Genomic DNA, 24,385 nt, shown 5'->3' with positions numbered 1-24,385 from the left:
TCGCTGTAGCAGTCTACAGCTGCATCAAAATCATCAGGGCCCCCCCTGAAACGCGAGCCTGGGAGGTCCTATCGATATCGTGCTATCGAAAACAGCTGCGGTTGTGATGGAAGGCTTTGTTTGGCAAATCCTTTAGATCCAACAACAACCGCTTTGTGCTTATGAAAGTTGATGTATTGAGCAAAACCGCCCGTTGAGTGTTTCCGTAGTAGAACGCGTGTACATGTAATGACGAGGATAGCTGAACCGATACCCATGGGACAGAATGTGGTTACGAAATCACCTACATGCGAGAGAAAATAATATGACCACTGGTGCGGTAAAGTGAGTTTGATAGCCAACACGAAAAACAAAATTTCAAAATGAAGGAAGGATACAACTTAGTACTACGCACAGCAAGAAAACCCGCACAACACTAATAATCATTGTTGTAGCGTCCACAGGGATAGCACACCCGTACCAGAAACCTGTTGAAGGAACCTTCAATGGTCGTGTGTGAATCTGAGTCGCGATTGGTGTGGTGGTTGGTCACAAAGTGCAATGGGGACACGTCCGATGATGGTCCTCCAATGGCTTGTGAATATTGAGCTGCATTGACGGCTACGGCGTGCGATGGGGATGGGTGTGATGATGTACCTCCTGTAGCTTGCGAGGATTGAGCTTCATTGCCGACCACGGCGTGCGATGATGGCCCTGCCTGTACAGAAACTACTTGCGAAGATGATCCCGGCTGTGACGAGCTGGCACCTAAGTGAGGAATACTACCCGTCACCGCCGATGGCTGTGTCTTGCGTACCCGCTTCATTGGGACATATCTCTGCGAGTTCCGTCTCTCATAAGAATCAAAGTGTCCAGAAGATTTAACTAAAGGTTACCTGGAACCCGCGCACAGCATATACCTCAACGACTTCGGGATGTTTCGTTGCCGGAGCGATGTTGGTGTCGGAGGGGTCTTTTCCACGGCCACGCATCATCCTTTTCCAGATGCTTCGATTGTCTTTGCTACCGAGGTCGTCGAGGTAAGTGGGATCATGAGATGGTGTGCTCTGCGCGTCCGTGGGAGTCTCGTCTCGCTGTTCGCCTTCATTCTTTCTGGCGCTGGGCGGATCATTCGCGGAACCGCACTGAAAGCCGTCGTATTGAGGTGACATTGTGGGAGAGCATTAAGGCACTCACATCATTGTCACCTTGCTCGCCTTTGCCTTCTCCTACTTTACCTTCTTGTACTGGTGGATTGCCTATCATGGTTGCGAGCTCCAGAAATGTGTTTGAGCGAGCACGACGAGCAAAGAACTTGCGCTTCGAGCGTTCTTTTGGAACAGACTTGTCTGCTGGTGGGTGAGGGCGAGAGAAGACCTTGGAGAAGCAGCGAGCTGAAAATAGGTGGGGGAGATGGGAGCTAGGGGATGCTGATGGAAGAGATTGATGCGAAGACTACAATTACATGTTGTCAGCAGTATGTAGTTGCATGAGAAACACGAGTTTAACCTGGAAGAAGTTGTTGTATGGACTATCATTCCCCTCCTCGATGATGCCATCGCCCCCGGTAGCATCAGCCTGCGACAGCACTGTGAGCAAGGAAGACAGGCGGCCAAACATGAAAGTACTGACATCAAGGTATGAAGATGGGGAGTTGGGCTGAGTTTCAGCCTTGGAATGAGTGCGTGTGAGCATGCGAGGGAGTGAGATCACAGTGGGGAGTTGTCACCTCGTTCTTCGCGCTGGCCAGAGAAACACTTTCTGCTGCTGCGAGGACATCCTCAGGTATCTCCCATTGCGAGATTTTCTTGTCCCAACCGCAACTGAATACGGAGCGTCCATCCACCGAGAATGCAACACGAAATACATCATCTGAGTGCTCAAATCGGGCTACTTCTGTGCCTGTGGGGAACTGCCATGATCGGACAGTGCGGTCGTTAGATGCTGATGCAAGAAGGGTGCCAGCTGCGTTCAAGACAATATGGAGGATGTTGTAATTTTTGTCATGGCCAATCCAAGGATCACCAGCCTGTTTCCATGTGGATGTGTCCCAACAGCGGATGACAGGATCATTTGAACTACCAGCTGAGAAGAGATGTGCGTTATCACGACTCCAGGTGAGCGAGTAGTTGAATGCATTGTTAAAGCCGCAGTGGCCGTTGAATTGAGCGAGACGCTCCATTCGTTCCAAGTCCCATATTTGTATATCTTCCATGGTAGCAACGGCGAGTTCACCGGTCGGGGAAAATCGGACGCAATGGACGGGTGATCTGCACGCAAGAGGATGACCTTTCCTCTGCCAGGTGGTCGTGTCCCATAAAATCACTGTGCGATCATATGACCCGCTGGCCAACATCTTGCCGTCAGGGGAAATGTCCAAAGTAAACACAGTGTTTGTGTGACCTTCCAAGGGACCTGCGACGATCTTCCCACTCTCAACATCACGTACCCATAACCCCCAATACACCACTTTATTAAAGTCGTCGTCTTGAAAACCTTTTTTGGGGTCGCTTCTTGGGTCCTCTCCCTCAGCACTTGCAACCTGTTTCCCGTTTACAAAGACTACACATGGGGCGAGCATCTGCTTCACCACCCACTTCATCATCTCATTGCCGTCCTCAAGCCTCCATATCCGTATTGTCTTGTCGAGAGACCCAGTCGCTATTCTCTTGCCATCCAAAGAAGTTGCGATTGAATTAATGGCACTATCATGACCCTGAAACGTCTTGACAGGCTCTCGATATGATCCAGGTAGCTGTTTGTCATCCCTCATCCTCAGCTGTTCTCCCGCTGAATTCCTCATATGTTATACCTAGCGGAAAGTTAGAGACGCCAAAGAGGATAGTGCGAGAAATATACCAATCGCTGAAGCAATGGTTATGGTCAAGGTGCGTAGTCGTGCCAAAGCACTGCTTCAGCCGGGACGGCACACTACATTTTTCGGTCCGTTTTGCCACCGCAAACAAGCGCTGGGACACAAACCAGTACAGGCCCTAGGGCCTAATACGAGGACCAACAGATCCAAGACCGGGACAACGAACACATGCGAGACCAGAACGGCAGGCACAGATGCAAATTACATCGCAGGTACCGATACCAGCGCCACCACGAGCACTGCCAGTGTACTTCTGAGCTACACCGAGAGCCATGGAGGAGGGTGGAAGGATATACGGACTGATGCTTTCACCGGACGGGAAGATGATTGCGTGCGGGTAGGAGGACGGAAGCGTTCAGCGGTGGAAAGAAGAGTCAAGGTGAGTCCGAAAGCTGCACAGCTGTAAACCGTAACTCAAATCTGCTTCTTGGCATGATAGATCAACGGTAATTATCGGTAGTCTCTCTCAATTGTGGTTAACTATTTATATATTGGCCCTCATCTCATCTCACTGGCAGGTTATACGTAGACGCAGGTTGATCATCTATGGACAACGGCAAGCCCAAACTTCTATATGAACGGAGAGGCTAGCGCTGCTTACCTTCTCGCGTCGGCATTCCGTTTCAACACCTTGGCTCCTTACGGATACAGAGATTTCGTGCTTCAAATACTACAAGGACTCCCTTCGGTCGGCAGTTGCAGCATTGCGTTTATAATAAATAACTCGGAAAATACAATGTTTGCAGAATCTCGTTCTTCGCTCGTCTCCGTAAATAATCATAGTGTGTATCTCCGTGTCCTTACTCTCGATAACATTGACCGTGAGCGAAGGGGTCACTGCGGAGGTCAAGAATAGGAATAGTCGTTCGTGCACGTCCAACAGATAGATACCATCTTCGGCGGAAGCTGTATTCGCACCAAACATAAATACATCGACACGGAGATCACCACTGTCTGGAGTGGCGATGAATTCGAATCCGTCGTATCGCCAGAAATTCTTTTCATCAATTTGAAATTTGCCGCCGTTTTGAACGCCAACGACGCCATGAAAAGATCTAGCAGAGCGCCATAGCCAATGCGCGCAAGGAAATAGGAGAACGCAGAGCAACGATATCAAATGACGCGAATTATTCAAATCATCGGTACAGACCAACGGCAAAAACGCGCGCAGTCAGATGAAAGTGTTGTGGATACATGGCCACAAGGAATTACACCAAATCGTACCAGTATACATGGATTTCATCCGCATCAGCTCTCAGCATTGCGCTTTTATCAACTGCGACGCCCTTTCCTCCGTGTGACGAGGGGTAAAGATACAAGGGAACACAGGATGTCTGCATCGGTTCAAGGTTGGCTCAGATAAACTGCAAGGAAGGAACCTCGAGGATATGACTCACGTCGTTACGCCTCCCGTCCACTTCACCCCTTCAGCATCAGGCCCGACGTTCCATCCTAACGCACGTTCCACCCGGAAAACAGCAAGAATATTCACGACAGCAGCGAATAAAGAAGCATCCGCAACATGACGTCCAACACTGCTCCAAAGGTGAAGCAAAACCATTTATCCTTGAACTTCGAACAATCTTACCAAACACGCCTTCCGAATCCAAAAGCGAAGGAAATATCAGGGCCATGCGCTGATGGCGCTTCGACGGAGACCTTCGACATATGGCGCTCGGGCACGAACTTCGTCGGGTTTGGATATTTCTCTGGATTGCGTGCCATAGACCTTTGCATATGAGGAAATCATTATGGTTTGATCTTTGTTCACTTGACATGATGGATTACCACGTGTTGGCCATTACAGTAGCCCCTTGTCAAAAACTTTTTGAGCGGAAATAGGGCTTTCAGTCTGTGTGAACTGACCTTTTGGAATATAATAGCCTTCGTAGACGTCGTCATTTACCGTGGCATGGGGAATACCTAGATACACGGTTAATGATCGTGCTAACTAGAGTTCGAGGAATCAATAGCACTGACCCAGAGGTACGACGGGGAACCACCTCAGCGTCTCCTGTATGACGGCATTGACGTAGGGCATGGAAGCGCGATCGTCCCAGTCAGGAAGTCTTTCGAGGGTTTCCCCAATGACGGAATCAATCTCTGCTTGAGCACGTGCTTGTACCTCAGGGTAAAGAACCATCGCAAGCAAAAAGACATATAAAGTGGAAGTCGTCTGCGCCTTGAGTCAGTTGATAGCTAAAGTAGAAATCTCATCTAAACATACCGTTTCCGAGGCAGCTAGAAGCACGGAGAAAATCAGAAATATGTGAAACACATCCATGATCATGACAAATTTGTCACGGACCAGCATAACCAGAGGCACTGGCTTCCTTAATCGCTTTCTCAAGAACAGCGGCCTCCTTTTCTTCACTTGTTTTCTCTGGTATACGACGCAGTGCATCCGACACCATGGATGGTGCAGCCGTTCCAGCAGCCTGAGAATCATCAGTATTTGGATCATACTGAACACCCAAAGCCACTTGGCACTTGCCATATTCTTCTTCACATGTTCAAAGGGCAAGTCCACAGTCGTGGGAATGAGGGTCTTCAGGAGTATTGCACCCCTTACAAAGCTCGCTCCAGGGAACCAGGGAGGAAGTTTCTCCACTATGGGTACATAAGAATAAGACCACAGCTTAGCGAGGTCGATGGTGCAGAACAATACGTACATATCGGAAATTCTGATACGACAGCTGCGACCTCAGGCCTGAGTTCCCTTATAGATATCTCGAGTGCCTGCTCGACAGCCGCAACAAAAGGATCATCACGGGGCGCTGTCGAATAGTCATACACTATTGACATGATGATGGACGTGCTGAATCTATGGAGAAAGCATGATTCAGCTACGTCATACGTGAAAGGGGAATAACTAACGTGTGGAGATGGGCTCCATACGCCTCCGGAGATGCTAGTAAGTTTGACACTAAATTGCGAGCGTTGCGCATCTGAATCGGCCGAAAGGCTGGTGCTGCTTCTAAGCGGAATGCTTGATGGTAGATTCGCCTGTCTAAGAAGACGTAACAAGTGAGATAAGAGAACTCGAAGCCTCAGGGCTGTACTGACGAAGTCTCCACCTGTCTGAGTATGGTAGAAAGACAGAGGCAAACTCGGAGCCAAAACTGGGAGTCGTTGAACGATAGGCATACAAACGATAAGTAGAAGGGGCCTCACAAGTCAAGAACGTGCATAAGCCCTGGGGGTCTCGTGGAATAGTTATGTGAACGACGGGCGAGCAAGTCATGAGCAACTCTCTCGGAGTTGATGATCACGATATCCTGACTGAAGAGTCGAGAGTAAACGATCTCCCCTGTGTCATAGTTCAGGACATCCACATACGCAAGTGGTTGTTCTACGTACCATACTCATTTCCCCATCTTGAGTACGCCAACCATGGATGATCCGTATCGATTCCGACCACATTTCCAACGAAAGGGAGAGGTGGAGGACCAGGGGGTAAGGGAAACCCCTTAGTATCTCTCTTCTTTTGCAAGGATCGCACTATCACGAAAGAGAATAGCGATAGGAGAGCAATCGCGAGGGTGGGGGCCATAACTTGAACAGTGACTATGGTGATTGTACCTCTAAGACCTCGAGCATAACCACAGCCGGTATATATACGCTTCGACAACGTGCCGACGTTCTACCGTCTCTTTGTATATTTAGCCGTAATAGGAATGCAGGATGTTCCTGCAACAAGTGTCAGAAGTGGACTAGTCATTCTGGATCCGGGTCATGCCCGAGATGCGGGAATAAGCAAAGAGTGAATTCAAGCAGTGACTTGTACTGTCATTGTACATACACATAGTATGTAGCCTCCTTCGAAGCCATAGATAAGCATTAAGTGTTGTGCTTGAGTCTTGAGTATACGAAACCTATGATCAGTACTTGCGGTGTGCGGTGACCGAGCAAGGGTGCGGATATCGATGACTGTGGGTGCCGGTGCTATGCAGATTCCGAGTCAGAATGACAAGGTCACATTAATGGGGACCGGATAGTGGAACGTTGGACTGCGGAATATGTAATCGTAGGCTTGGCTTCGCCATCGTTGATTGAAAGGGTCCTTCTCGGATGCTCAGCATCGCGCTTTTATCGTTCATTTCTGCGGATGCGACTTAGCGACTCACCGAAGAGCAACCGAAGAGCAAAGGCAATCGATCCCCGGTTTCAATCACCACTGTGATTCTAGTGGTTAGTTTCAGATCTTCTGATAGGGCGCGCGTTTCACCAACTACAATGAGTGATGCCCAGTGAAAACCCAACACGATGGCCATTGGCTTCTGTGTGTCTGGTGCACTGTCTTGTTCTGTGCAGGTCTGTCCAGAGTGTGGGAATTTACTGAGCAATAGCCACCAAACCGCCAGTTATTCCTGCTTAAATATTGATATACCTTTGCTTGTAATCGCTATTGGATTACTAAACCCACCAGCGCAGACTGGTCAAACTCACCATGTGAAGCATGTGACGTATTTGGCAATGAAGTTCATCCACTCAAGTGCCCGTTCCATTGTCAGATCAGAGTGCTCACATGGGTGCTTCCTTGTGACGGACCTTGTCTAGATCTGCCATCTTTCTGCTCTTACCATGTCTGACATGATAGTTTGGCGACCAGAAGATGATCCAAACATCAGACCTCCGCTTCAGGAGGGCCAGGTACACAGGCCAGACATACTTGACTTGATTGAGACCTCCCTCGACGGACTGCGCGGGGAACTGAGGGCACTAAGTCTCGATATCCATGGTAATCACCCCTTAGAGCGGTGCTTTCATTTTGTATCAACGCATCCTACGCTCACGCATTTTCGAAAGACCATCCAGAACTGAGGTTCGAAGAAAAGTGTGTTGATTCTCATCGTACGCCATAGCTAAGCGCAAACGCTCAGAAGAATTGTCGCAGATATGCCCATGACGCATACACTGCGTTCATGGAAAAACATGGTTTCACAGTAACCAAGAACTATCATCTTGAGACTGCCTGGGTGGCTACCTACACCCATGGACAGGGAGGGCGCGTTCTGGGCATCAACTCTGAGATGGATGCGCTCCCTGGAATCGGACACGCTTGTGGACACAATCTGATTGGGATATCCGGAGTAGCGGTAGCTCTTGCAGCCAAGGATGCTATGGAGAGGCTGAACATCGATGGAAAGGTGGTTCTGCTGGGTACACCTGGTGCGTCGGTTGTCTGCATTTGCAATGATCGACTGTGAGATAACACGTTGCAGCCGAGGAGGGTGGGTTTGGCAAGATCATGCTGTATGAAAAGGGGGCTTATGATGAGATGGATGTGTGCCTTATGTCAGTTCCTCTACCTGTGGTCCATATCAGATGACCAGGATTACTCAACCTACTTTGGAGGTGCCATCCCGCACCTGGCCCCCGCCACTCCATTAGTTTGACTAGCTGCTTGGCTCTTTCTTTCATCACTGTGGAGTATCATGGCCATACGTCAATGTCTTTCGTACTCTTTATCGACTAGTAGTGTCTAATTCTTGGCGTTTACAGTGCTCATGCTGGGCTGAGCCCCTGGGAGGGTCAAAATGCGCTTGATGCGGCCGTCCTTGCATATAATAACATCTCCCTTCTTCGTCAGCAGATTAAACCTACTCATCGCGTGCACGGCATCTTTGAGGGAAAGGATTGGGCTCCAAACAGTGAGATTTTCACCCTCCGTAAAAACGCTTGGAAGATAAACTTTGAAAATCAGTCATCCCAGACCACGCTATAATGCAGTAAGTCGATCTTAGGAATCACTCGCTTCAAGCGCTCTAGACCCGTGTATAGGTGGCTAGTCCGTGCTCCTACGACATCAGAGATGGAGGACACCAGGACACGTGTTATTGCCTGTTTCGAGTCAGTCTTCACTGTCGACATGTTCGATTGATTAGACAACATCATCTCTTTTCTCATCACAGAGCAGCTGCACTCGCATCGGGATGCAAAGTCCAAATTACAGTTACAGCAACACTCAACGAAATCACGCAAAACAAAGTACTTGGTATGAAATCGTGGGATACTGTAGCTTGGTACTGAATATCATACCAGGCGATGAGCTTGCTGACATTGTTTTGAAGCGCTATGGTGCTATAGATTATGAATGGGGTATCAAGAGTGCATCCACTGATTTCGTGAGTGCTTCGCATTTTCAGAAAGTGCGACAGAGCTGATGTTTCGGACCAAAAAAGGGGAACATTTCGTACTGTGCGTCTGACCTCCATGACCGGGATAGGTAACCTTTGCTAATGAAGTTCTTGTTCGTCAGTGATGCCTGGTCTTCACCCTGGTTTTTGTAAGTAGCCCAGGTTTCGAACCAACAAACAAGATACTAACCGTTTTTTAAGCCATTCCGACCATTCTAGACGGCGGGAACCATACCCCAGGATTCACGGATGCTGCACGTTCCGAAGTATCCCATGATGCCTGTTTGGTGGTATCGAAGGCACTCGCGGCTGTAGGCATGCGAGTGTTGACTGACGAGGCATTCCTCCAGAAAGTAGGTGTTACGCGTCGTTCAGATAACTTCGTTTTGACTTCGTTTTGCAGGTTAAGGACACTTTTGAGGAAGGTAAGAAACTAAGAGTGTAACCAAGCTCCCACGCACAGGCTCTCCATTCTCCCTTCAGCAACTTCATCTCACATCTAGTACTTCTCAATCGATACGCTAACCTTTGATGGAGCACCTTGTATGATCAGAAGCAAGAATTTGTATATGTCAAACATAGTTATATTGAGTCTGTCCCCTTCCGTTCTTCAGCTGACCTCCCGATGATAAACACACGCATGACCAGCTTGTGTAGCAGCTATTAAATTGCCTCGCGACTTTTCTTGATAGGTAATTGGTTTTTCTTGTAACTCTTATTGAAGCGTTGGCCGTGGCGGGACTGTCTCGTCCTGATATTTTATGCCGTTTGCCATCTATGTCCACGAGGATATGCTATGTGCTATATATTCCCTACAGTTTTATACTCTTGGTTCCACACCATGTCCGCACAGGTCCAGATCTGTGGTTGCAGTATCGATTTGAATAAATGCTGATCTTTATTCCCGTTTCCCGACTCGGCTGCAGTTAATGCCATGGCCCAGACAATGCTCAGCAGACCCTCTAAGGTCGTGGAAAAGAACCTTGTCAGTTGGAACAAGTGCCCTGAGCCTGAGAGTACTATTCTCTGCTAGTGATTGCTAGTTTGGAATTGAACTTCATTTCAACTCATTGTTTCTGACATGGCAATAGTTCAGGCTGATGTTCTTTGGCGGCCAGAAGATGACTACAAGGTTAAACCGACACTGGAACAAGGGGGCATTTATCGACCGGATATCCTTGCGGTCGTAGATACCGCTATCGATAGTCTCAGCGGAGATCTACGAGAACTGAACCTCGATATTCATGGTAAGATTATGTATTTTGCTCCTATCTGCCGTTGTCATGAAATGCTAATTTAGATACGCAGATCATCCAGAGCTTAAATACGAAGAGCGGTACGTCCATATCTCGATTTGAAGTTGCCAATCGTGCAACCGAACTAATCATCCGCCACTCAGATACGCCCACGATGCGTACACCTCTTTCTTAGAGAAGCGCGGTTTTGAAGTCACGAGGCATTACCTCTTGGAGACCGCATGGGTTGCGACCTATACCCACGGGCGGGGGGGACACGTTCTAGGGGTGAACTCAGAGATGGATGCGCTCCCGGGCATCGGGCATGCGTGTGGGCATAATCTCATCGGCATCTCAGGTGTCGCTGTCGCCTGTGCAGCAAAAGTGGCGATGGAGCAGCTCAATATCGATGGGAAGGTGATTCTGCTTGGTACACCTGGTACGTCGTTTCCCCTGATCGGAATGGGCCGATAACATACCCCCAATAGCCGAGGAAGGCGGATTTGGGAAAGTGAAGCTGTGGGAGAGGGGAGCATACAAAGAGATGGACGCGTGTCTCATGTCTGTGATAAAACCTGGCTGAATACTGTTGTTTTCTCGTCGACTCACGTAACATGTTCGTGACAGGTGCCACCCTGCTCCTGGTCCCCTTCACTCCATCAGCTTGAGCAGCTGCCTTGCAGTCATACGTCTGGAGATAGAATATACAGGTCACACGTACGGTCCTCCGATGACCATACTCTGACTTGAACTCTGACTCGTGCCTCCGACAGTGCGCACGCTGCACTTAGCCCCTGGGAAGGAAAGAATTCGCTGGATGCAGCTGTTCTGGCATATACGAACATCGCTTTGCTGCGCCAGCAGATCAAGCCTACGCATCGCGTCCATGGAATTATTGAGGGCAATAATTGGGCACCGAGTAGTGAGCCATGTTCGTCATTCAGCGCTGGACATTCATCTGAGACCGTGTGCGACAGTCATCCCTGACAACTCAAAGATGTAGTATGTGTGGTTTCTAGATCCAGAGACTTGGTGCAGGTGATGATGTACTTCAGCTATTATATCCGTGCGCCGACCACCGTTGAAGCGGAAGAGACGCTCAAGCGCGTCGTTCCTTGTTTCGAGTGAGTTACTCTATCACGCATTCACAAGATCCCGATCCCAGACTTTGCGCAGAGCAGCAGCGCTTGCAACCGGGACGAATGTCAAGGTGACCAGAGGAGCCACCGGGAATGAGCTTGTGCAGAACAAAGCCCTTGGTGTGTCGTCTTGATGGTAATCTCGTCATTCCTCCTAAAATTTTGCACAGGTGACGAAATGGCTGATGTGGTCAGGAAGAAGTACGGCGTCATTGACTATGAATATGGGATCAGCGGTGCATCAACAGACTTTGTGAGCATGCTTGTATAGTATCTCAAGCATGTATACTGATATCAGCAAAGGGAAATGTTTCGTATTGTACGTCTTGGTCGTCATGTCTGGCAGAGACTTTGAATGTCATTATTCACCAGTGATGCCTGGCCTACACCCCGGATTTTGTTCGTACAGTTCTCCCTTCTTTTGCTGATAATTTTTGACTTCAAAATTACTTCTCAGCCATACCAACAGTCCCGGAAGGCGGTAACCATACTCGGGCATTCACCGAATCGGCACGTTCGCAGGCTGCTCACGATGCGTGTCTCGTTGTCTCAAAGGCCCTTGCACACGTTGGCATGCGCGTGATCACGGACGGTGAATTTTTGCGGCAGGTAAGATGGCATATCTTTCCGACCTTCTGATTGCTACGATACATTTTACTGCAGGTGAAAGATGCTTTCGAGGAGCAAAAGAACAACAGGACGTGAAAACACGGCACAAATACGAACAATATAACTACATTGCCAGGCTTACAAATACAACGACTTCTGATTTTGCTTTCACTCCAAACCCAACCTGGCTGGGCGAGCTGCTCACCACTTTTCGTGGGCAGGACGCACTGTTCGGAAGTGTGTGAGAAATGGGTAATGGCAAATCATAGCCACGCTTACGGTCGATCTCCCAAGTCCAGGCTGAGCTATCTTGCTTGACGAGGTACTCATAGGACTGAGGGGTGTGATCAGTTCAGACGCGTGCTACCACAAGAACGCTCCAACCTTTGCGATAGCGTCGGGATCAAGCCGGACATCCTGGTTGGCCTCCCAAGAGGGGTCGTCTCGCCGAGATTTGGTGCGGTCAGTGAGAATACCTGTTACTCATTAGACGATCTTTTGTAGTTGCTGATATCATGCTTACCGCCGTCGATGATACTCTGCGTAACACGCTCAAACGTTCATAAACACTCTCAGCACCAGAAAATGGTGACTCACATGAGCAACCTAAGAGATAAAATCTCAGTCTACAAACGATCCTAAGACGATATGCAAGACACCCACATGGATATTCTGCTTGCCGAACTCCTTGGCTAAGCTTTGTGACAAAGCCCTTATACCAAACTTGCTCGCAGAAAACGCAGAGGTCAGGGTGTTGCCTCTGGTAGAAGCCGTCGCGCCGGTGAATATTAGGGTACCCCTTTTGCGAGCATCACCAGCAATTCCGCCCTCGCTCGCAGTCTCCAACTCAAGCTTCGTAAACTCGAGAAGGGTCGCGCGTGCAAAGGCAAATGCCGCCACTATATTAGTGTCGATCGACTCACGCACTTCGTCTTCTGTGATGTCAAGGAATGGCTTCCAGACGCCGTAGCCCGCATTAAAGACTGCGACGCGGAGAGGTGAGGAGGGCCAGTGAGACTTGAGGGAAGCGAATGCAGACTGGATGGATGCGGGGGTGTAATCTTTGATGGGGAAGGTTGCGGCCTGTTCCAAACGAGCTGGTCAACATTACTGGAGTGCATGTAAGAATAGGAGTCAGATAAAGCACCTCTCCGCCTGATTGGTTGAGCTCTGTAGCGAGTTTGTTGAGGTGCTCTGGTCCTCGGGAGATGAGAGCGACTCTGTAGCCAGATTTGGCGAAGAGACGGCTGTGGTTTGTTCATTATACTATCAGTGCAAGTTGAAGAGGAAGAACGTGATGTGTGCGTACGCCGTTGCAGCTCCGGTCCCTGCACAGGACGTCAGCCTTGCGTATCGGTACCCACAGAGTAGGACTTACCGCTGCCATTGCCGATACCTGCGACTACGAACAAGGGGCGGACTGAAGACATCTTTCCAGTTGATAAAGCTGTGAGAAGGGAGGCGTAATTACTACGATCTCGTGCAACTTTCGCTACATTTATACATAACCCCTCTCTGGCGCAATTAGTCGTGATCACAAATTTATCAGCCTGGTTCTTCATTATCGCGTCAAATTGCTCCTTAGGATGACGAGTCTAGCTTTGAAATCCCATTAATAATAGGTTGATAATAGGCCACTGTTAACGGGTATGGTATCATCAAGTATCACGCAGGAACCACAGTTCAGGGGAACGAACATTCTGATTATGACAAACGCGTGGTCGGTTATCAGGAAGACGTGGCGTAACAGAACCATTAAAACGAAAGCAAGTCTATTTCGGAACTGGCAAATCTAACAAGATACCTCAGTGGTGGCCGCCCAGTGCAATGTGTCCGGCTTTGCTGTTCTGCCAAGCGTCACGGCTTTTAGCCCAGGTATATGTTCCATATCCTGAAGCCTGATGAGCTTTTTTTTTATGAATGAACGCAACAAGTGACACGCACCAATAGCAAAGGGGACTATCCAGTAGGGAACTTGGGCAGCAAGACGCCTGTAGCCGTTGAATAGCCATCCTCTGATCATGGCTTTGGAGCCCCGCTGTCTAAATGGCGAGACACCTGCCAGTGCAGAAATAAGGGGAGACAAAGAATTCGCATCATGGTAGAAACGCGACGAGGAATGACGCGACAAGTGGGAAGCACGACCCAAAGTTAGAGACATCTTTCAAGCAGACAGTTGGGATAGATGTGACGCACTGTAAACAACCACTCCTCTCTGTTTATGCATGCTGGTGTCGCCCCACCAAGGGCTCTATGGAAGGAGGTAAGAGAGGTAAGAACAGCCGATGCTTGTTATTGCAATAAACTCACAAATGTTTTAGCTGTGAGCTCGGTATTAGCACGACTGTTCCATAATAAAATTAAAAAAAAGAATAACGTACGTCCAGGCATTCCTTCTGAACGGGCAGCAGTGGGACGCATGATGGGCGGAGTGATACACTGACGGTTGGCTGAATCGATGGGTGCGGCGTTGGATGTTTAGACCCGAGGTTTTCCGGCGGGAACAAACAAGGACAACTAACGCCACGAGAAATTTGTCACGTCACAGCATCCGTGACAGGTTCCTCCTGTATTTTGAAGTGTTTTGACCAAACCACGACTACCAAGCTAAAAGTACGTGTCATATGCATGAATTGTCGACCTCCTCAATATCTGAACCATTCACTGACTAGGTCGCACCCACTCCTTTGCTTCCAAAATGATGAGCCACCAGACGCTGTACAATCTGGCGAACTATCTTGGCGCCCTCGCTATGATCACCGTGGTCGCATACCATTTCGTTGCTGTGAACGCAAGATATCTTGCGAAGAACGGCAGTTGAACTCAGAGGGTGTACTAATGACTGAGGATTGCATGTGTAAAGTATGTTGTCGATGTCCTTGCCCTTGCGTGCCTCCGCTGATACGTATGTATTCTCGTTTTATTAGCCGTACTCGGCTGTTTGTCAATAAATAATACCGCAACTCTTCAATATATGCAACGTTCTTTGAAAGACGAAACCAATATGTCCGTTATACGTCTGTATGCATCACGTTAACTCATGGTATCTTGACCTCTTCGCTGCTCTTGTACGTGATCCGCTGCTACCTCCCGGCTCGCATTATTAGCAATCATAGGGTCTTTTCTCTGAGGCTGATCTTGCATGACCTCAGGATATACCATCTCGAGGTCTTCGTCCTGCTTCCTACAACAACAGGAACATGCACGAGGGTCTTTTAGTACCAACTTCGTGAGTGAGCCATTCAGCACGACGCGGGTCGGACCTCCTACCGTTGGTGCAGACACTGCTGCAGATACCTGCAACAATGTTCAACAGTGAGAAATGACTAGAAGGAAATTATCACGCACAACAACAGGTTATAAGGCTGAGGAAGATGTCACAGCAGTCGGACATGGATGTATTGAGCAAAAGTCGACGATCCTTCGTTCACGCAAGCTTGACAACCAGGCTGTGACATTTAACATCGGCAACTCATCTTTTCTCTGCTTTCATCAGAAAGGGTCGTTTACTAGGTATGCACCGAACTATCTATCGTTATCCGCTACTCACACGAACATGAATCAGGCACTATCATGATGTAGTTCACTTAAAAAAACCTTCTCCTGGAACAAGAACAGTCAGTCCCCATGACGCCGCATAGCATGCTCTGTCCCTGTAACGGATGGACCTAGTCACCCAAACCCTTGCCACGTATGAAACATAGTATTACTGAAGCATATGTTTGATTATATCACGAGACACTCACCACCATCTCACCACTCTACTGTATATAACACTCAGTACTAGGTTTAGTGTAGTTCGGCGGTCTTGGAATCTTGTATCTGGTTACTCGAACGTCTGATTCTCACACTCTGTGCCGTCTTATAGCTTCTCACAGCCGTCACAGTCCAGGGCCTTCCCTTCAAAGATGGCGAGGGGTGAGGCCTCACCGAATTTTCTGCTCGGTGTTGCTATGCGTGTATCATGCCTTGAAAAGTTCACGGGGTCCATGCTACGTCGAGGACATATGGGGGCTAGTACGGGTTACCATCGACGAAACAATGCTTGTTCGGCGCTATAATTACATCAATGACTGCAGACTTGATACGTTATTCAATTTAGTACTCAGTGCACGTGACGCTGTCGAAAAGTCTGCATGTTCAAACCAAGTTCAAACACATTCTTTGAGTGCGTCAAAAAAAAACACCTCGAAGGTGGGGATGAGTTAAGTTATAAACTCGTCGTCAACTCCGTGGATAGTTTTTCACGGAGCCCTGGACCTATTCCGCTGCCACCTCCCGGCTCGCATCATTCTTAGCAATCATAGGGTCCTTTCTCTGAGGCTGATCTTGGACGACCCCAGGATGTACCAGTCTGAGGTTTTGGTCCTGCTTTTTAGAACAACAGCAGGAACTTGAACTAGAGTCTGTCAGTACCAACGTCGTGAGTGAGCCATTTACAGTACATTATCTCATAATGTATAGCGACGGGAGCAGCCTTTTCGCTATACAATATGAGAAATATGCACTACCAAATATTTCCCACGGTGGGGGGTCAACCAAGATTGGGGGTGTCGATGCGCGCTACTTGCACAATGCACATAGTCTAAAAATCAATTCTGCACGGCGAGGTGACTTCTGCGAAAGGTAGCGTCCAAAAATTCGTTCGATGGAGGAACACGACGGGGAAAGTACGTAGTGAGTAATGCTATATACAACGGGCAAAGTTCGTAGGATGTGAATCAAGTACTGCGAAGATTTTTGGGGATTCGGATTATGGTTTACTGTTCATCAACGTGTGCAAACACCACCAGCCAGTCGTTCAAAGTAAGATTCTTCCGCCCACTCAGAAAGCTTTGTAGATGTTGCAGGACCACCTTTCTGACGAGGTGTCTTTGGTTTCCGCTTGTATGGGGCGGGATTTGGACGTGGCTGGCGTTTCTTAGGGCTGGGCACCATCATGATTGGGACTTATAAGAATGACTATAAGTTTTTTTTATCTTACAATGTTGTTATGCATCATTTTCCGGCAACTCAACAGTAGTCCTACTCGGTACAAACCATATCTCATAGTGTATATTGGACCTCCAAAGGCTATACATTATACAATATACAATTTTTTGGGCGTCTACCTGCATACCACGATGGGAGCTGCCAAAACTCGATACAATATGAGATTTATACATTACTAACTTATACATTATGACCTATTGTACTGTAGCATGATGCAGGTCGGACCTCCTACCGTTGGAGCAGATATCGCTGCAGATACCTGCAGCAATGTTCAACAGCAGGAAATGACTAGAAGGAACTTATTACGCACAACAACAGCTTACAAGGCCGAAGATAAGCCCACAGTCGCAGTCGCCGCAGTCGCAGTCACAGTTGCAGTCGCAGTCGTCGCACATGGATGTGTTGAGCAAAAATCAACGATCCTTCTTGCTCGCAAGCCAGGGTGTGGGGTTCAACGTCGGCGACATCTTTAATCAGTTTCCATCAGAAAGGGTCGAAACTTTCACTGAACTTTACTGGGCACACAAGACCATGATTCAGGCACTACTTACGTAGGTCCAAAACACACTGCCCGCCGGCACCGGAGAAACACTGGTCGAACAACAAGGTAGACGAGGAACGGGTGGTAATTATAAGGTACTGCTGCGTGCGCACAGCATAATTAGCATATGGCAGGAGGCGCTGGAATATACTGTAATGATAATCTAAGGAGAGACGGAATAATTGAGAAGTGTGTTGGTAACGCTGTATGGCCCTGTTGGGTTGTGCAGCCGTTAAGATGGTGAGCAACGTACGTTGAACTTGGACTCTTTCAGTCTTTCACTCAGTGCATGATTACCTGTTCTTATCCGAGGCAATAAAATCTTCAGGCTCCAGCACGTCCAAATTGAAACACGGGCCTTTTGACGATATGACATCAGAAGCAGACCTCAAAGCCTTCATTGACCGCCATCGTGAACTACTCTCAAAGGAACGCAATGCAGAGATCGAGCGAAGCGCTCTGCTCCTCACAAACTGCGGTCCCAAACTCCTGGAGCAAAAAGGGCTCGCGCTGGGGAGTCTTGGTGTAGTTGGAATCAATATAGGCCTAGGCGGGAAAACGTGTGTTGTCATCCATTTCTTCCTGCCTTTCCGTTTCCTCATTCGAGTCTTACGGAGAAGCGCAGATTAGTCGAACTGGAGCGGCCTACAGCGTTTCATACTTCACAGACATTTCCTCCTCATAACTTCAGGTATGTCGTTAATTGAATACGTGTAGATCTTGTAGTTGAAGTCTCAGAAAGACCGGGAGACCTTGCTCGCATCGAAGAGAATGTATCCTCGAATGCTGCCGCCAAAAAATCTGCGAAAAGTAAGAAGGCTGCATCTGCTGGCGCTGAAAGTTCCCATGCTGCAGAAGGTGTGGTATACAAAGTGTGATATTGTGCAGCTCAGTTGGGCGATCACTGACTTGCGCACTCCAAAATAGGTGTCGGATACCCGCATCGTCATTGCAATGGACCCTTCAGATTCTAGATCAGACGATTTGGACTTTCCTGAACGTTGTCGAGTGCTGAAGTTAGCCAATAGCGTCACTTACGACAGGTATTCGCGCCACTCATTTTTTCCATGCGAGTGTTCTCAATTGCACCACATTCAAGAATGAACAAAACACTGGACCAATTGGAGAAAATCGGCATTCCTTCATCGAGACAGGCAACTCAACCGTACACTCCCGCTCTCCTGATTGCTAACAACAGCTCAAACAGTCCAGCGACAAAGGCGATTATGAGCTGACACCTCTCATCCAAGTCCTACTCGGAATATCTCCACCCTCTGAAAGGACTCCTATGGCGGAACTTAAGTTCTTTGATGACTCTCTGAATCCGAGTCAGCAACAGGCTGTCAAGTTCGCTCTTGAATCCCCGGAAGTCGCTTGTATCCATGGTCCACCTGGTAAGTCTACTCGGTCCTTCCACTCAACATAACCACCTCATGGGAATGATAGGGACAGGAAAAACACACACGCTAATTGAAATTATACGTCAGCTCACCTCTCCTTCAGAGCATGGGGTCAACGAGAAACAGAAGCGCATCCTTGTGTGTGGCGCTTCCAACTTATCTGTCGATAATATCCTAGAGCGTCTTCTTGCCATACCATCCACTGAGAAGGGCAAGAGAACTCTCTTGGCAGCTACCCGCATAGGCCATCCCGCACGCGTGATGGCTAATCAGGGCATCTTAGAAGCAACGCTAGAAGTGAAGGCCAACAAGAGTGATCAAGTTATTCTGCTTCAGTATCTGATACGGTTTGCTAGTGCTGAGACTTTGAGTTAGGCCGCGCTTGCAAAGGACGTCAAATCTGAGATTGAATCAACCCTCGATTTGCTTGCTGGGAAGGGGAAAGGCTCCAAGAAACCGAGAGGTTTAGAACGGAAGAAGATGTGGGAAGACGTGAAGGCTCTCAGGAAGGAGTGAGCATACACGCCTTGCTCAGATTCAGCACGTGTACTTACTTTTGGTTCAGATACAGACAGCGTGAAGGCGGAGTTGTCAAGACTGTCCTCGGGGAGTCTCAGGTATGGCCTGTAATACTATTTCGAGTTACCAGAACCAGCATTGATCAACTTTAGGTTGTCCTTGCTACATGTCATTCCGCTGGTGGCAGGCAACTCCGTGACCACAAGTTCGATGTAGTCATTATCGACGAGGCAACACAAGCGCTCGAAGCAGTCAGTACGATTCTGTTCCAGATGACGAGCTCATTGATATGCCCGCAGGTGTGCTGGATTCCGATACTCAAGGCAAGAAAGCTCATCCTGGCTGGCGATCCGATGCAATTGCCACCTACGATTCTCTCTATTGACAAACATGACAAGAAAACACCGAAGACTGTGACACCCAAAAAGAACGAAAGTACTGTGGATGATCAGAAGAAGTCGCAAGAGTCAGCAACATCAAAGTCTCAGCTGCCCGAACCCGAAGAAGGCGAGGACGCCAGTCCTAGTGATGCAGATTCTGAAGCGGAATCAGTCAAGGGAGATGAAACCATGGCACAAGACGCCACACTCGAAGTCTTCGGAGCAGGATCACAGCATAATTTAGCTGAAAGAACTCAAAAGAAAACAAAGAAACGAACTGGCTTGCGACCACCTCGAACATTAGAAACAACGCTCTTTGACCGACTCGAGAGGATGTATGGTCCAGATATAAAACGCTTGCTCAATGTACAATATCGGTAAGACACAAGTCATGCTCAAATTGCACTTAAGTAGCTCACAACGCACATCCCTAGCATGCACTCGCAGATTTGCCAGTTTCCTTCCAAAACGCTGTATGCGTCAAAGCTCGTGTCCCATCAATCTGTAAGATCTCATCTACTCAAGGATCTACCCTCCGCCAGCGCCTTTACTGCCTCTGAAGATGGGGACACCATCAAAGAAACACTGGGAACGCCAGTCGTGTTTTTTGACACTGCGGGTTGCGAATACTTTGAACGAGTAGATGGAGATGGCGACGAAGGCAGCCGCTGCAACGAGAACGAAGCAGTCGTGGTGTCAAAATGGGTGGAAAGGTTGACGGGAGCTGGATTGCTGCCATCACAAATTGCCCTAATCACTCCGTATGCAACCTTCTCCCGAGCTGAGACACACAAGTCGGACTTATTCATATTATATATCAGGTATCAAGCACAGGTCACTCTTCTCACTTCTTTGCTCAGACCAGTATATGGTCCTGAGCTTGAGATTGGAACAGTCGATGGGATGCAGGGACGAGAGAAGGACGCTGTCATTATTAGCTTGGTGCGCAGCAACGACAAGGTGCGATTTACCCCTCTCTACTGCGCTTTTTATTGACAAGAGGATTCTCAGCGCGAAGTCGGGTTTCTGAAAGAGAAGAGGCGTATGAATGGTTTGTAATATTATTCAGATAGGAACGTCATCCTCATTAACTCGTCCAACAGTCGCCATGACCCGAGCAAAGAGGCACTTGGTAAAAATGCAAATGTTATCCTCATCATGTCGACTGATCAGGACTCGCAGTGTATTGTGGGCGACTCGTCGACCGTGAAGCATGGCAGCACGTACCTGAAGAAGTGGCTTGCTTGGCTCGAGGCAAATGCAGATGTGAGGTTTGCGGAATTTGATTCCATTTAATCATGGATTTGGCCCCTGAATATTGAATTTTGAATGAAATGATCACAATGTAGGTCACAATTCCAGTGATGTGGCGGTCAAGTGGCGGTACAAGGTTGCGTACAACACGAATATACAATATGAATAGCCAGAGGAAAGACTCCCAAGAGGGTTCCACTTCAGATTAACCAGCGAGATCCCTTAGACAACGCCAACTTGGAGCCTGTACAAGACTAATGCTAGCAGACCTACAACACGGCATACACTACAACAGTCAGAAAATGAATGCAATGGTATAACGAGGGAGATGATCGATGAATAACTTATTAAATACCTGTAATGGAAAGAAGAGGACACCGGGCGAAGGCCAGCCAGCCACTCAATACTCCTCAACATCAGTAAAAGAAGCATAATCCGACAATGTCCGCACATCCTCATACTCCAGCACAACTTCCCGCATCGCATAGCGCATGATCGGCGTCAGGGGCACCAGTTTGGGGCCAATTACTTCATCATCCTCGTCCTCCTCGTCGATCTGCCCGAGCTCCCGTGTGGACATATTGATGGGATTCACCACCATCATATCGCCGTCTTCTGAGGACGCACCAAGTGTGCTGCCGCTCCCGATATTGATTGGGCTGGGTATGATGCCCACCGGCGGATTAATGGCGCTAGGCGTTACTGGTTCAGGGCGCGCTAGCGGTTCGCCCTCGTGCGTCACCGGGTCTGTCCACTGCAGATTCAACACGCGGCCCTTGATCATCCCATCCACCGCGCGCACGCCAAGCTCCCGACACAGCAAAAAATATGGCAGATGGGTCGTGCCCGCCTGACTCAGCTTGCTCATCACCTTGAGCAACTGCATCGCGCTGAAATCGGAAGAATAGTCCTCGCTGACGCTGCCGGGGTCACGGAGGGAGTTTCGAACAGGAGGGTATGTTTTGAAACCAGCGGGCCCGAGGTTGGCATGCAGTGCGTCAGGCCCGGAGGAGCGCGGGCGGGCGGCAGGTGTGCTGGGTGTTGTGGGGTCTTGGCCGCCACTGGTCACTGTGGTGGCTTGTGAGGAGTGAATGATGTGAAGATTGAGGACCGCATGTGCCTGTAGGAAGTGGGAGCTTTGTTTTACTATGATACGACGTTAATGGCTGCCAGTGTGGTAAAGCGACGTAAACCTTACTTTCAAAGTTTCCACCTGCATTGACTGTGAAATATCTGTCAGTATTCCTCCTGAAAAGACAAAATAATGGTAAAAAACATACTGTAATCATTGACATAGTCATTCCAGTGCGCTAGCTTGCCACCAAATGCATCATATAATGAGTCAAACGATAAGGCTGCTTGTAGGTGTTCTGGAACGCGAGGCAGCATTTTCTCAACAAAGAAGGTGCGCGTCTCTGCCTTCGTGCAATCTCCGATGGTGATAATCTACTTCCATAATACCAATCAACTCCTGGAAAATACGTAAGAAGGTGTGTGAGTGCGTACCTTGCAGTGCTGCATCACGTTCAGCTGCCGTAGCCATGCTTGATAGAAAGGGTCGCTAGTGGCATGGATTACATGACATAACCTGTCCTGCTTCGTGAGTACTAGCATCGAGTCCAGGAGACATTTCATCGCGTCAGATGACTGGATCAGCGCAGGGCTACGACGGTTACTCATCAGTGCCTAATATGTAACCTTCCTGGAGAGGTGTACCCACAGTTTATGTGCTTCGTCGAAGAACACTACCGGGATCCTCTTGGTTCCCTTCTGATGCTCCTTTTCGTGGATGTTGGAGTTAATCATCGGCGAGGGCAGTTCCTGATTCTGCTGGCCATCGGATGGCGTCGTGCCTTTGCGCTTGAAGAACCACCGGGATTTATGCAAGGGTGAAGAAGGTGATGAACTGTTGAGTTTTGTCCTGTCTGAGGACACATCGGAGTCCTTCTTACGCTTTCCATTTGCCTGTGGCTGCTCTGGGGGCGGCTCAAACTCACTGTACTTGAGAAGCGAACTCTGGATCAAAGAAGTCAATGATATATGCATTAGCAGGTGGAAATACATGCCTGGAAGAGCTCCATGAGTCTCGCGATATCGCACGTCCTTACTTGCGAACCAGAGCTTCCAGCAGGAGAATCGTTAAGCCTTCGTTCGACGTTTAACCTCTCGTGCTGTAATGATATCAGAAATACCATCCTTCAACATGATCGGTCACCGAACCTTGAATTCCATACCCTCCTTCCGGAATTCCTCGTATCCAGGCATCGTCTTCGATATTTCGTCAAAGTACCGTTCTATTTGCCGCGACATACTCATATAAAGGCTCGTCATATCCGCAAAACCGGGTATGCGTAAATCGAAGTGAAGAACATGATAGATGTTCCGTGAGAGTATCTCTCGCAAGAGCGCAGTCTACGATCTTTGGTGAATGGGTGATCGCACTGACATATGCAGAGCAACCGACCTTCCCAACAGAACTCGCACCAAACAAGACAGTAAACGCAGGCTCGCCCTCCAGGATACGTTCGATCACACGGATCTCGGTTTCTCGCGGAAGAAAGCATGGTAGGCGAGTAAACGCGTGTTTTGTACGCAACGGAGACCGCTCGCGCGAGTCACGTGTCTCGTCGATTTCGTTGCGTGCTTCCTCGAGGAGGCGCTTTGACTCGCTCAAGGAGCGAAGCGTCTCGGAAGGCTGTGGACATTTAGGATTTTGAGCTATGTTGAACAGTGGGTTGGATACGCACATTCAGAAGAACACCAAATACTTCGCTCATGCCAAAAAGGTTTCTCCGTCCAAGGTCTGCGCTGTATGCAGCTGAGCTTCTGCGATGAGGCAAGTTTGAACGGAAGAGCCAGTGCATGGCGTTTGAGGAATATTGGGAGCGTGGACGTGGGACAGGAGCAACAGGGCTGCCCTTGGTGGTTCTGGTGCGCATGACAGTCGAGGGGTGTGGGGCTGCCAGCCTTATAAGGAAGAGAAGTGGTAATAGTTTGTGTGACTGGAGAAGTTTCAAGTGAAAGGGCGGCAGAAGGGCATGCGCAGTGGCAGGCTAGTTGTAAGGTGTAGTTGCAGTCAAGAAAGAAGCGCGGAGGGACCATACATCTTATGCATGTTTGTGCTCGCGTGAAGGATGGGAGACTGCCCAGCTGTGCGGCACAGCACTAAGTCCACGCATCTACATTTTTTGCATGAGCGCGGTTGATCCACGTTGTTCGCGCGAGGCAGCTCTCCTCGGCCGCCCTGCACACGAAATGGAAGGATCACCAAAAACGGGCTGATACGGAGGCATGATGACGAGAAGACACTAGAGCTTATGTA

At 48.8% G+C, this 24,385-nt stretch overlaps 10 protein-coding genes across 10 annotated transcripts; 3 read left to right on the top strand and 7 right to left on the bottom strand.

Annotated features, from left to right (window-relative positions):
* Positions 1 to 65: 65 nt before the first annotated feature.
* DEU56DRAFT_806216 (uncharacterized protein) lies at positions 66 to 1,281 on the bottom strand. The gene is made up of 3 exons (XM_041353332.1): positions 1,177 to 1,281; positions 876 to 1,124; positions 66 to 817 (listed from the first exon to the last, which is right to left on the bottom strand). Exons 1-3 carry the CDS (start codon positions 1,243 to 1,245, stop codon positions 416 to 418), a joined length of 720 nt encoding a protein of 239 aa, XP_041208101.1. The 5' UTR covers positions 1,246 to 1,281; the 3' UTR covers positions 66 to 415.
* Positions 1,282 to 3,937: 2,656 nt separating this feature from the next.
* On the bottom strand, positions 3,938 to 6,796 carry DEU56DRAFT_806183 (cytochrome P450). Its single transcript, XM_041353331.1, has 15 exons — positions 6,683 to 6,796; positions 6,215 to 6,544; positions 6,029 to 6,164; positions 5,921 to 5,976; positions 5,732 to 5,864; positions 5,527 to 5,678; positions 5,349 to 5,464; positions 5,163 to 5,292; positions 5,082 to 5,095; positions 4,835 to 5,030; positions 4,721 to 4,777; positions 4,643 to 4,667; positions 4,443 to 4,583; positions 4,252 to 4,389; positions 3,938 to 4,188 (listed from the first exon to the last, which is right to left on the bottom strand). Exons 2-15 carry the CDS (start codon positions 6,405 to 6,407, stop codon positions 4,110 to 4,112), a joined length of 1,566 nt encoding a protein of 521 aa, XP_041208100.1. The 5' UTR covers positions 6,408 to 6,544; positions 6,683 to 6,796; the 3' UTR covers positions 3,938 to 4,109.
* Positions 6,618 to 7,229, bottom strand: DEU56DRAFT_806178 (uncharacterized protein). The gene is made up of 2 exons (XM_041353330.1): positions 6,982 to 7,229; positions 6,618 to 6,917 (listed from the first exon to the last, which is right to left on the bottom strand). Exons 1-2 carry the CDS (start codon positions 7,126 to 7,128, stop codon positions 6,816 to 6,818), a joined length of 249 nt encoding a protein of 82 aa, XP_041208099.1. The 5' UTR covers positions 7,129 to 7,229; the 3' UTR covers positions 6,618 to 6,815.
* Positions 7,230 to 7,751: 522 nt separating this feature from the next.
* On the top strand, positions 7,752 to 9,596 carry DEU56DRAFT_806164 (uncharacterized protein). Its single transcript, XM_041353329.1, has 12 exons — positions 7,752 to 8,026; positions 8,080 to 8,152; positions 8,213 to 8,302; positions 8,360 to 8,508; positions 8,562 to 8,586; positions 8,639 to 8,707; positions 8,770 to 8,852; positions 8,900 to 8,982; positions 9,040 to 9,055; positions 9,117 to 9,143; positions 9,196 to 9,347; positions 9,398 to 9,596. The coding sequence occupies exons 1-12, from the start codon at positions 7,780 to 7,782 to the stop codon at positions 9,437 to 9,439; spliced, it is 1,056 nt and encodes a 351-aa protein (XP_041208098.1). The 5' UTR covers positions 7,752 to 7,779; the 3' UTR covers positions 9,440 to 9,596.
* A 323-nt stretch (positions 9,597 to 9,919) lies between these two features.
* On the top strand, positions 9,920 to 12,558 carry DEU56DRAFT_365044 (uncharacterized protein). The gene is made up of 14 exons (XM_041345877.1): positions 9,920 to 10,241; positions 10,303 to 10,330; positions 10,394 to 10,668; positions 10,718 to 10,790; positions 10,857 to 10,946; positions 11,003 to 11,151; positions 11,207 to 11,231; positions 11,285 to 11,353; positions 11,406 to 11,488; positions 11,539 to 11,621; positions 11,672 to 11,687; positions 11,741 to 11,767; positions 11,826 to 11,977; positions 12,032 to 12,558. Exons 1-14 carry the CDS (start codon positions 10,076 to 10,078, stop codon positions 12,071 to 12,073), a joined length of 1,278 nt encoding a protein of 425 aa, XP_041208097.1. The 5' UTR covers positions 9,920 to 10,075; the 3' UTR covers positions 12,074 to 12,558.
* On the bottom strand, positions 12,179 to 13,456 carry DEU56DRAFT_887740 (uncharacterized protein; the record flags this gene model as incomplete). The annotated part of the gene is made up of 9 exons (XM_041356231.1): positions 13,356 to 13,456; positions 13,287 to 13,305; positions 13,125 to 13,224; positions 12,641 to 13,060; positions 12,575 to 12,583; positions 12,501 to 12,516; positions 12,362 to 12,453; positions 12,257 to 12,311; positions 12,179 to 12,204 (listed from the first exon to the last, which is right to left on the bottom strand). The coding sequence occupies exons 1-9, from the start codon at positions 13,405 to 13,407 to the stop codon at positions 12,179 to 12,181; spliced, it is 789 nt and encodes a 262-aa protein (XP_041208096.1). The 5' UTR covers positions 13,408 to 13,456.
* Positions 13,457 to 14,467, bottom strand: DEU56DRAFT_806133 (cytochrome b-c1 complex subunit 8). The gene is made up of 5 exons (XM_041353328.1): positions 14,359 to 14,467; positions 14,288 to 14,298; positions 14,174 to 14,228; positions 13,922 to 14,035; positions 13,457 to 13,868 (listed from the first exon to the last, which is right to left on the bottom strand). The coding sequence occupies exons 1-5, from the start codon at positions 14,396 to 14,398 to the stop codon at positions 13,783 to 13,785; spliced, it is 306 nt and encodes a 101-aa protein (XP_041208095.1). The 5' UTR covers positions 14,399 to 14,467; the 3' UTR covers positions 13,457 to 13,782.
* A 504-nt stretch (positions 14,468 to 14,971) lies between these two features.
* On the bottom strand, positions 14,972 to 15,490 carry DEU56DRAFT_365214 (uncharacterized protein). Its single transcript, XM_041345879.1, has 3 exons — positions 15,326 to 15,490; positions 15,248 to 15,274; positions 14,972 to 15,189 (listed from the first exon to the last, which is right to left on the bottom strand). Exons 1-3 carry the CDS (start codon positions 15,369 to 15,371, stop codon positions 15,011 to 15,013), a joined length of 252 nt encoding a protein of 83 aa, XP_041208094.1. The 5' UTR covers positions 15,372 to 15,490; the 3' UTR covers positions 14,972 to 15,010.
* Positions 15,491 to 17,740: 2,250 nt separating this feature from the next.
* Positions 17,741 to 21,254, top strand: DEU56DRAFT_806118 (AAA domain-containing protein). The gene is made up of 16 exons (XM_041353327.1): positions 17,741 to 18,070; positions 18,136 to 18,201; positions 18,253 to 18,382; positions 18,438 to 18,553; positions 18,610 to 18,664; positions 18,718 to 18,904; positions 18,957 to 19,231; positions 19,286 to 19,422; positions 19,476 to 19,527; positions 19,582 to 19,680; positions 19,729 to 20,186; positions 20,244 to 20,570; positions 20,631 to 20,769; positions 20,821 to 20,860; positions 20,913 to 20,941; positions 20,992 to 21,254. Exons 1-16 carry the CDS (start codon positions 17,880 to 17,882, stop codon positions 21,103 to 21,105), a joined length of 2,415 nt encoding a protein of 804 aa, XP_041208093.1. The 5' UTR covers positions 17,741 to 17,879; the 3' UTR covers positions 21,106 to 21,254.
* On the bottom strand, positions 21,248 to 24,214 carry DEU56DRAFT_364890 (uncharacterized protein). The gene is made up of 9 exons (XM_041345876.1): positions 23,811 to 24,214; positions 23,528 to 23,758; positions 23,284 to 23,475; positions 23,130 to 23,234; positions 22,784 to 23,079; positions 22,570 to 22,726; positions 22,344 to 22,509; positions 22,262 to 22,285; positions 21,248 to 22,209 (listed from the first exon to the last, which is right to left on the bottom strand). The coding sequence occupies exons 1-9, from the start codon at positions 24,000 to 24,002 to the stop codon at positions 21,464 to 21,466; spliced, it is 2,109 nt and encodes a 702-aa protein (XP_041208092.1). The 5' UTR covers positions 24,003 to 24,214; the 3' UTR covers positions 21,248 to 21,463.
* Between the last annotated feature and the right edge of the window lie 171 nt (positions 24,215 to 24,385).

The sequence above is a fragment of the Suillus clintonianus genome, assembly GCF_016758775.1.
Source record: "Suillus clintonianus strain FC179 chromosome Unknown DEU56scaffold_39, whole genome shotgun sequence".
Classification (NCBI taxonomy): Eukaryota; Fungi; Basidiomycota; class Agaricomycetes; order Boletales; family Suillaceae; genus Suillus; species Suillus clintonianus.
This window is presented reverse-complemented; position numbering and strand designations above follow the sequence as displayed.